Below are 11,882 nucleotides of genomic sequence, written 5' to 3'. Positions count from 1 at the left end.
ACAAATTAGGAAACCTTTTATTTAGGTACGTGTGTACAATGAGCCATTATGTGTAAATAACATCTAATTATAATTTAAGTATAGTTCAAAAAATTCTTTTAGTTATTTCATAACAGTTCCTCAACAAAACGTAAGAGTTAAATAAGTTAATAAAATAATTTTTGCAAACCTTACGCACATCCAGACACTTTTTATGGCTATCAATTAAAAATGGTAGCAATTAATGTGTTAAGAACAATGGTCGCTGAGGATTTTGACCACATCGTACAAGAAAACGGTTTCAGCGAACCGAAACGCACACACGATCAAAAGATTCGCGCCACATTATTTGCAAAACCAAAACTGGCTGGACGCATTATCCCTAAATTAAAAAAGAAAAAGTTATTTGACTGCGCGCCTTTTTTCACAGTTCGACAATTGAGTGCTAACTTTTTAAGTCTATTTTACATATAATGTTTTATTAGTATGTACGGAGTGTCATTAAAAATGATGTATATACTCGCTTTGTGGCCGGTTTTGCTCGCATCTGCTGTGCTGACTCTGACTATAGACTCTTTGCTGGGAACATCAATTGAAGGTAAATTATATTTGTAACAATAACAATACACATATTACAAATTACAAATTGTACTCATAAGCTAAGATTAAGACCAATTTAAACGGATTTCTACAGTAGCTGTATAATTTGTTATCTCTAAATTGGTTTTCATATTCTATTTCTTTATATATAAAATAAACAAAATTAAATATTTACCTAAAGACATGTCTATATCTATCTTTTGTAAAACTTAGAATAGATAGTTATAGTAGGCATCGACAATCTGTCACGACTATAGAAAAACGTAGAAATACAGAGGCCTAGGAAATATTTTTTTGCTATTTAGATACATACTTTGTAAGTACGTAAACTGTTTTTGATGAGTGGGTTTAGAGTTTAGTACCTATATAATATTTCTTTTGGTTTACGACAATACTAACATACTTCATATAAATGTCTGGTTTGGTTCTAGACTCCATCGCTAGTTACCTGTATTACTTTTTAAATGAAAAACTGTAGAACATAGTGTAACAAATCAAGTTTAAAAACTTAAAACACACGAAGGGACAGTTTCGAAACTGTCCCTTCAAGCCGGCCTCATTGTCCGGATATATTTGCAATCGGATGCATTCATGTGATTATTATGTAATTACGATTAGCCATTACATGTTGCTTAAGTTACACGCAATGCAACTGGACAACTTTACAAACTGAAGTAAAATGTCGGTTTTTGATAGAAGAGTTTCAAGAAAATATAAAAAGTTTTATGAAATGTTATAAAATTGAACCAGTGGTGCAGCAATTCTATAAAGCTCAAATTTCGGCTTCCGTTTCATCTTTTGCATCTTTATAGAGAAGTATATCAGGCTGCACTTGATTTCCTTCATCGTACGTGTTGATTGTGCACATTGAAGTGCACAGCCGGGATTCGAACCCACGACTGAGGCTAACACTGTATAAATTGCGAAACCTTGCGTGGTGAAAAGAAGAATTTCTGCAGACATTTCCCTAAAGAAATAAACTAACAGCCAACTAAACCCATATTTCCAGTAATAAAATATGTAAAAGTTTTTAGTTAGTTTTTTTATGTTTAGTTAAGTTATTAGTGGCGCTACAACATTTTTAGGTTTAGGCTTCAGATTTCTGTATGAAAGGAGGTGATCAGCCTCCTGTACCTGACACAAGCCGTCGAGTGTTTTACTAAGGCAAGCCGGTTTCCTCAGTGTTCGAGCGAATTATAAATGAATAGAAAGAAAGTATAGCCACTAGCACACTTGACAACACTACTCACAAATTACATTAAAATATAATATGTATTCACGTTAATATTTTAAATGGTTTTTTTAGACTGTTTTGAACGTATTGCGATTGGAGAGCAAATCCCTCTGGACGCCATTTATCGGAATGTGTCGGAACTAACAACGAAAGAATGCGAGCAAATCTGCAAGCAAGATAAACAGTGCCAAACTTACGATTATGGGTAAGAATTATTACAATTTCTAAATGATTTATTATTATTAAACAAACTTTTTTGAAATGACTGAGATATTATGATTTACTTTGATAGTTTAGTTAGTAGGTATTTTCTTAATATCTTATCGTTCTGGGTTCGATTGCGATTGAAGACATAAAAAACTAAATAAAATTAAGAACTTTATCATGGTGTACCGTTAATGATTACGTTACTGATTATTTTTTATTTATTAGTTGCGTTATAAATAAAACAAGTAATTATTAGGGATGCCACGGGCCTTGTCGCTTATAAGCGATCTCTTCCAGGCAACCCTAGTAAGGAAAATAACTAATAAATAATACTAAGGGTAATGTGCAAAAAGTGTGTAACCAAATTATACAATTACCAAACTTAATTTAAAATAAAACTTTTTATGAAATATTCATTGTTAAATCTCTCTTTAAGAAACAATTGTTATTGTTACTGATTGGTAGCATTAATGTATTAATTAAAGAATACGTTATTACAATATTAAAGCAGGATCAATTAATTCCAGCGTGGGTGCAAAAGGAAACTCGACATGCGATCTTAGCAACGTGAACGAAAAGCAAATCAAAGAAGATAAACTTCTTATACGTAATCCAGACTACGATGTTTATGTCAGACGGATCCAATGTGAGCAGTCACCACCAACTCCTATGGACCAAGAAGTACTCGAAAATATTCCATTACACCGTCCAGTTATTAGACCTGATGAAGATAAGCGTCCATTAGCAGATGAATACTATGAGCGTCCCTATGAAGCGGATAGACAAACTAAACCATATGGAAACCAAGATAGGCCAGACAGTTATGATTCCCGGCCGGCTGAGGATAGACCCCCGAGCTATGGAGCACATACTCCACAAGAAATTCCTTACAGACCACGCCCGGAAAGACCAGACGATAGACCCCCTACCTATGGACTTCACAGGCCTCAAGAAATCCCATATAGACCAAGACCAGATCAGAGGCCATCCAGTTATGGATCACATAGACCACAAGAAGTGCAATATAGTTCAAGACCTGAAAGGCCGGATGATAGGCCCCCAAGTTATGGACCAAGACCTGAGGAACACTACCGACCAGACAAAAGACCTCCGAGTTATGGATTTTATGAACCAGAGCGAGTTCCTCACCGACCAGAAAGGCCAGAAAGTCCATACAATAGACCGGAAAATTCATACGATAGGCCTCCAAGTTATGGATTGCACAGACCACAGGAAACTCCATACCGTCCTATAGATAATGTTACTCAGAAGCCACGACCAGCCTATTATCCTCAAGAGCAAGACATTTATCGACCAAAGCCAGAAACACCTGAATATCAATATTTCACTCGACCTAATCGAAGACCCAGCTATGACAGACCCATAGATTCAAAGCCAAATTATAGCTACAATAGCCAATATGCTAGTAACTATGGCAGCTCACAAGATAATTCAATTCATGTAGAAATATATGACCCACCACGATTTAAGCCTCCTCAAAGGCCTTACCATGAATATAGTCAGGGTTCATCAGGATATGGTCAAGGCTATGGATATCATCAAACAAGTTCAAGCCAAGGCAACTATGGACTTCAAGAGAGCTATATTTATGAAAGTAAACCTCCAGCGAATGGTGGATATGGTCCAAATAAATTTGACCAAATAAGCCATGGCTATGGAAGCACAACCCGCCGGCCCATTTCTCAAAATAACAAGCCCCAAGGCGATCGCGATAGCTACGGCCTAAGTTCTTCTAGCTATGGAAGTGGTCAATCTTCAAGCAGTGCATATGGTAGCAGTCAAACGTCGGTTAGTGCTCAAAATGTGGGGGGTGGTTACGAAAGTTCCGGTACCGGTGGAAGTTCCACTTCCGGCAATGGCTATGGCAGTGCTCCACCTGAATACGACGGTTTAAGCAGTTATGGAAACCCAAATACTAATAGAGTCCCAAACAGACCTACTTCTAGTAACGAATACAGTCAAGTCTCTAACTCTTATAATCAAAACTCTCAAAGTTATGGAACAAACAATAAATATGATGTCACTAGACCTTATAACGAACCATCAAATGATCAGAACTCCCTATTTGGCAGTCATCTTGGGTATGGCACACATCATTTATACGAAATGTATGGGTTTAGGAAACCCTATGGATCCAAACCGCCTCAGAACTCCGGTTATGATAAACCGAGCAGTCCTAGCGAAACCGGTTATGGGACAAGACCTAATGAAGAATCATATTCTATAAGACCAGGTAGTTCTGGAAGTAAACCGAGCTATAGCTCACCGGATGATAATTACGGACAGACTAGTTTTGGGAGTCCAAGCGGTTATGGTAGCAGTAACCAAGGAACAAGTGTTGGTTACGGGGGCTCTACAAATAAACCAAGTCTTCACAGTGAAACCGGATATAAACCAAACCCTTATCAAAGACCTAAACCCACTTACGATAGTTATGGGGATAATAAACCGTCTTACGATTCAAAACCGGATGATAGTTACGGTTCTAAACCGAGCGTTTATGCCGATGAGGGTTATCAAACTACAAAACCGAATTACAATGAAAGACCGGCTTTTAATGAGACTTTATCCGGTTACGATTCAGATAGACCGGATATAAAACCGGTTTATGAATTTGAAGAAAAACCAGATGGTCCTAGTTACATTTCTAGGCCCGATGGCAACATAATTACTACCAGACCAGTGCAAATAACCGACTATGAAAAGCAAGGCTATGGACGAAATCCCGACTGGAGATTCTCTTACAAAGGTGAGTTTATTTTAATATAAAATAAAAATATATGATTTTTATATATGTAATTCTAGCTGACCCGGCAAACGTTGTTTTGCCATGTATATTATTTCTAGGAAACATTTATTTATTTCAATAAAAATTACTATCTACTATACTAAAAAATAGGTTGATTAAGGAGTGAAAATTTAGGATTGTACGTATTTTTCAATGCCACATAATAAAAATAAGAAAAAAATATTTTTTTTATTTTTAACAGTAGTGTAGTGTATTGACTAAATAAAGTGTTGCTTGGTTGTCTCATGCGCCTACGTCACTTGTCAGACAGTCAGTCGTAATCTGACACCCGAACGGAGCGGTTGTGTGTAGGACGTTTGTACAAGTGTTGTGGTGTTGGTGAGCCGTAAAACACTCCAAGAAGCAGGACATTACATGTGGCGACGAGGAAAAAAGTGAGTACACATAAGTAAGAAAAAAAAAAAGGGGAAAGATACGGTGCACTAAACAAGTGACGTCATTCCCAGAGTACTTTGCCTATAATTTACTATGACCCGGTTGTTTTAATCATTAGCTATTGATAGCAGAAACAGTTGCATCTTGACTTCTGAACGAATGTAGATAATTTTATTGTTGACGGGAAATATGAACAGCACTTAGCACCTACCTACATAGTGATAGAAATATATTGTACTAGTAGACCGGCCAAGCGTTGCTGTGGCTAAGGTTTTTGTTATATTACAAAGTAGTAAACTATTCAAGGGAAACGGTAGGAGAACACCAGTCATGGGGACCACCATGCTTTATGGTGGTTATGCCATTAAATTGTAGAAACGTTGAAAGAATTATATGAAACGTTGGTACTTTTAACACAGCGCCATCTGTTAGAATGGTGACTATTAAATAAGAAACAAATATTTTGCAATAAAATAATATTGCGGGTATAAATTGAGATGTATCCTATCTTTTAAGTTAGATCAAACTGCACACGGTGTGCAAATTTGATTGATATTGGTTCGGTAGTTTAGGAGTCCATAGCGGACAAACAATGTGACCAGTAATTTATATATACTAAGATTATGCTTGTGTTTAGTGATGTTTCTATTTGTCTACAAAAAAAAAAAACTAATAATAATAAAAATAATAGCAAGGTTTATTTACAACCGTTGACCGTTAAATCGGTAGGTACCTGTCTACCTAACTAACGCAGATTTAACAAAGATCCTAAATTGGATCTGGTTCACTAAATTAATTAAAACTATGTGGTTGTGATTAATACTGTAAAACAAAAGGTAGTATCTACTCAAAGCAGTTGGAACCCAACTGATCATTAAATTGATACCTGTAAATCAAAATAAAAGCAGACTATAAGTCTGATCATTAAATTGATACCTGTATATACAAATAAAAGCAGACTATAAGTCTGATCATTAAATTGATACCTGTATATACAAATAAAAGCAGACTATAAGTCTGATCATTAAATTGATACCTGTATATACAAATAAAAGCAGACTTAAAGTCTGATCATTAAATTGATGCCAGTAAATAAAAATAGAAGCAGACTAAAAGTCTGATCATTAAATTGATACCTGTATATACAAATAAAAGCAGACTTAAAGTCTGATCATTAAATTGATGCCAGTAAATAAAAATAGAAGCAGACTAAAAGTCTGATCATTAAATTGATACCTGTAAATCAAAATAAAAGCAGACTAAAAGTCTGATCATTAAATTGATATCTGTAAATAAAAATAAAAGCAGACTAAAAGTCTGATCATTAAATTGATACCTGTAAATAAAAATAAATGCAGACTAAAAGTCTGATCATTAAATTGATGCCAGTAAATAGAAATAAAAGCAGACTAAAAGTCTGATCATTAAATTGATACCAGTAAATAAAAATAAAAGCAGATTAAAAGTCTGATCATTAAATTGATACCAGTAAATAAAAACAAAAGCAGATTAAAGGTCTGATCATTAAATTGATACCAGTAAATAAAAAACAAAAGCAGATTAAAAGACTGATCATAAATTGATACCAGTAAATTAAAACAAAAAGCAGATTAAAAGTCTGATCATTAAATTGATATCAGTAAATAAAAATAAAAGCAGATTAAAATTCTGATCATTAAATTGATAACAATAAATAAAATAAAAGCTTTACAATAAAATTATTATTGTACGTTAGTGGGTACTAACTTAGCAGATTAAAAATCTGATAATTCAATTTATACGTTTGTTGGTATGAACGGCTTAAGTAGCTTTATGCGGATAAAAATATAATCCGATCATTAAATTGATACGAGATGGAAGCATCTGAGATCAAATCTAACTGCAGATACATAGATATCTGAATCATTAAATTGATAATTCCTGGTCGCCCCAAAGATGTCACTCCTTTCACTGGAAAAGCTCGACTGTAACGGTAAATCTACCTCAATGGGTGCACGATGGGAGCGATGGAAACGAGCACTATTCATTTACCTCGAAGCGTCTAACATTGACGAAGACGTAAAGAAAAGGGCCTCTCTTCTACATTTCGGCGGGCTAGACTTACAGGAAGTGTTTTACAACATTCCTGGAGCTGGTGTCGAACCAACTGAAGGCAAAGACGTGTTTGAAGTAGCAATATCTAAACTTGATGCCTACTTTGCACCAAAACAGAACAAAGTATACGAGAGACATATATTCAGGCTCCTTAAACAAGAACCTGACGGAAAAATTGAAATTTGTGGTGAGACTGGGAAAACAAGCTGATAAATGTCAGTTTGCCGACAGAGATGAAAACATTATCGACCAAATAACGAAAAAATGTTATCTACCCGAACTGAGAAAAACGATATCCCAGATTGGGGATGAAATTACATTAGAGCAAGTAATCACCGAAGCAAATACTCTTGAAGTTATTAAACAATTAGACAAGTTTAAAAACCCACTGAAATCAAATGAGAATCAAGAAGTAAACAGAATGGATAGTAAATTTAAAAGGAACTTTGACAAAAAAGAATTTTGTACATGGATTCGGTAGATGTGGTAAACCTAGACATGCTGGAAATGATGCAAAATGCTCAGCAAGGAATAAAGAATGCCTAAAGTGTGGTCTTATGGGGCATTTCAGACAATACTACCGAACGAAACAGACGTTGAAGCGAAAAGTGGAAATATTATAATAATATAGACATGAACAAAAGAAAGGTCGTTTCGACAGGAAGAAGAACTTAAACATAGGGATATTATAGAGCCGATAGTGGGTTCTTCTAAATGGGTGTCTCCTGTAGTGCCGGTGCTGAAAGGAAATGGAGCCATTGTACGAGAAAATTACCCATTGCCGACGATGGACAAGTTGCTACCTAAAATAAAAAATGCAAGTATTTACAAAATTGGATATTAAAGACGCATTTCACCAACTTGAAATAGATCCTGCTTCAAGAAACAACCACCTTTATAACCAGTAAAGGCTTATTCAGATACAAGAGACTCATGTTTGGCATATCATGTAACCGAAAACTGGGGACCAGAACAAAAGGGCTATTTTAAGTCGTTGAAGGAAATCATGACAAATATTCCTAGCTTAGGGTATTATAATGTTAGCGATCGTACGATTGTCATAGCAGATGCTAGTCCTGTGGATTTAGGTGGAGTTTTAATTCAAACTAATTCCAAAGGTGAGCTCAGGATTATTGCATATGGCCACAAAACTCTGACTGACTGTGAACGCTGCTATTGCCAGACAGAAAAAGAAGCGTTAATTCTCGTGTGGGCGGTGGAACATTTCCACATATTCCTTTATTGAAAAAGATTTGAACTTATAAGAGATCACAAGCCGTTGGAGGTAATATTTGGTCCTAATTCTAAACCATATGCAGGGATAGAGAGATGGGTTATGCGCTTACAATCTTACGACTATAAAATAGTTTACCAACCAGGGAAAACCAATATCGCCGACTCATTGTCGAGACAACAAATAAGCAAAAATGCGGAGAAATCCCTGATAAAATTGGAAGACAATCACATTTGTCATATTGTAGAGTTTGCCCGACCTCGTGCTGTTTATATTAAAGAAATAATAGATAGCACAATGGACGATAGGGAAATACTAAACGTGAAAGAGGGTTTATATCGGAACATATGGAACGACGACGTGACGTTGTATAAAATCTTACAAAATGAACTTTGTTTTCATGAGGGTATATTATTGAGAGGAATGAGAATTGTGGTTCCCTCGGCACTTCGTAAAAGAGTTTTGAATGCAGCTCACGAGGGACATCCCGGTATCGTGTCAATGAAGGCGAGACTTCGTACGAAAGTATGGTGGCCTAGATGCGACAGAGGCTGATAAAATTGTTAAAGCCTGTAAAGGATGTACTCTTGTATCTGCACCATGTCCACCAAACCCTATAAAACGGCGTGAGTTTCCAGAAGTGCTTTGGATTGATATTGCAATTCATTACAAGTGGTGACCACATATTATAAAGAAGTGAAGATTTGTCGCAAAATTACCTCTACTGAAATTGTAGCCAAACTTAAAGGAATATTCAGTCGATTAGGAAATCAATAACTTCAGATAATAGAAGACAGTTACTCAGCGAAGAGTTTAAATCATTTCTAACAGAGATAAACATTATTCTTTTCAATACAGTACCATATTGGCTGCGACAAAGCGGAAAGGTCGAAAGACAAAACTGTGTCATACTTAAACGTCTTAAAATAAGTATAGCTGAAAATAAAGACTGGAAGGAAAGTTAACTGGAATATTTAACCATGTACAACACATTCTGTTACTGGAAGAACCTCATCAGAACTTTTCTTCAAAAGTTAAGAGATAAATTACCTATGGTAAACGATACAATAGAGAGGACATCGCAAGACACTGAGGTTAAGGATATACAAAAAAAAAAAAAAAAGGAAACAAATGGTAAAAGAAATCGGATACGATAAACGGAAGGCTGGATAATGTGATTTAATACCAGGAGACATAGTGTATATAAAAATATGAATAAAGGAAATAAATAAAAATAAAATTAATACATCCAGAAACAAACACGGTGGAAATCACGAAAGGAGGAGATATCACGGTAAGAAACGATGAAACCGGTCAAACTCGAAGAAGGGACGTTGTACATTTGAAAAGAGTTCAAGGGGAATGGAATGTCTAAAAGAAATGAAGTTAACGACGAGGAAATCAATGTCGGAACTTAACCCTAGTGTAGCTGCATAAAACTTTAATTTCATTAATTATGTTTGATTCATGTAAAATCCATCACATTACATCCAAGTTACATTAATGAGTAATCAGAGAGATATAATCAATAAAAAGAAATAAAACAAAAAAGGGATGTAGTGTATTGACTAAATAAAGTGTTGCTTGGTTGTCTCATGCGCCTACGTCACTTGTCAGACAGTCAGTCGTAATCTGACACCCGAACGGAGCGGTTGTGTGTAGGACGTTTGTACAAGTGTTGTGGTGTTGGTGAGCCGTAAAACACTCCAAGAAGCAGGACATTACAAGTAGTTAGGTTAATAACAATTTTTTTGGGGTGGACACCCCTTATCACTTAGAGGTTTAAAAGATATATAGTAGCTGGTTCTCAGACTTACTGAATATGCATAAAACATTTTTAAGAATCGGTCGAGCCGTTTTGGAGGAGTATGGGAACGAACATTGTGACACGAGAATTTTATATTTTATATATTCATATAATCAATATATTCAAATTAAATGAATTCAGTAGGAAAATTTATTCTCCTTTATTATATTTATTGTCTAAATATTAAATAATGTACAATATTTTTTTTGTGTAAGGTGTTTCAACTTATGCTCTGGATAACTCGTTATTAAATACTTAACAAAAGGAAAGATATTGGTTCCCAAACCCAAATAGAATAAAATTATTCATAAATTAGACAAATTAGTGTTTCGACTATGACACATGCTTCTTGGTATCTAGACATAGACATAACATTTGTTACTAACGAAACACACAAAATAATAATATTAAAAAAATAATAAAAAAGAACTTTTAAAGAACTAGATACGTTTTATGCGTGTGTGTTGTGGTGTTTCTCGTGTTTGCTTCCGTGACTGAAACATTGAAGGGTTTATTATAATTAAATTCGTTTGCTACACAATTCCTAACGTTAAGTAGAGATGCGGTCTAATGAATTGCATGTCTAGGCTACTACTTTTATCACCCACTCCGTTACCAAGTTCAGCGGTTGATCACGAGTTATTTTTCCAAGTAAAAATTAAATGGTCATAAGTTTGTGTGGGACAACCCAAGCCAGTGTTTGAACACCCGTGCTTCAAGTGAGTACGTAAAGTCGGTCAAGCGTCTGTTCCCGTTTCGGACATCCGTCCCTGCGCAATAGCAATGGAGTAGAGATTGTGTTTGTATATGCGCAAGTACTCATTATCTCCTTCGTAAATCCCAAAAGAGAGACCTGAAGAACGCAAAATAATCCTTTTCCCGCTGCGATAAAATTAACATTTTTAATTGGCATATGGATAATACATTTTATAAAAATGGATGTTAAGGTCATTCCCTGCGCAGTCATTCGGCGCCATTGTTATGTTAATAATTTAAAACAAAAGCCTTGTCTGGTTGTTGGCTTAACGGATTAAAATAATTGACGATTTGATGAGAATATTATATCGCAGCGACATTTTTTGTTTTGTTTCGCGCGTACCGCAGTTGTAAACCCTGGCCGTCATATATGGGATTGTGTACGTTTTTTCGTATTACATTCTCAATTTATAATTTTGGTATATTTCAACCGGAAGTGCTACAAGATTACAACTTCCTTAGTCACATTGTTAAAAAAATTCAAGGATAATGACAAAACTTATGCAATATATAACAGAGCGATTGGCCATGTTCAGAGCTGGCTTTGTTGAAGAATAGGGTTGAGTAAATGCATTTTTTTCAGTAGAGCAGTGTTCCCCTTGTGGCTTCAGTGTGCGACTCTCATCCCTGAGGTTCTAGGTTCAATCCCCGGCTGTACATTAATTAACTAACTATGTAGGCATTTAGTAGACACTCGTTTCGTACGGTGAAGGAGAACATCGTGAGGAAACCGACATGTCCTAGATACAAAAAGTTGACGGCGTGT

The 11,882-nt window shown here is 35.5% G+C and overlaps 1 protein-coding gene across 1 annotated transcript in view; it reads left to right on the top strand.

Moving 5' to 3' along the window:
• Positions 1-300: 300 nt before the first annotated feature.
• Positions 301-11,882, top strand: part of LOC125055176 — a 36,360-nt gene continuing 24,778 nt past the window's right edge. Inside the window, exons 1-3 of the mRNA XM_047657470.1 lie at positions 301-577; positions 1,886-2,018; positions 2,548-4,790. Of these exons, the coding sequence (XP_047513426.1) occupies positions 466-577; positions 1,886-2,018; positions 2,548-4,790 (2,488 nt within the window). The 5' untranslated portion in view covers positions 301-465. The remainder of the gene's footprint in view (positions 578-1,885; positions 2,019-2,547; positions 4,791-11,882) is intronic.

This window comes from Pieris napi, chromosome 13, assembly GCF_905475465.1.
Source record: "Pieris napi chromosome 13, ilPieNapi1.2, whole genome shotgun sequence".
Lineage (NCBI taxonomy): Eukaryota > Metazoa > Arthropoda > Insecta > Lepidoptera > Pieridae > Pieris > Pieris napi.
This window is presented reverse-complemented; position numbering and strand designations above follow the sequence as displayed.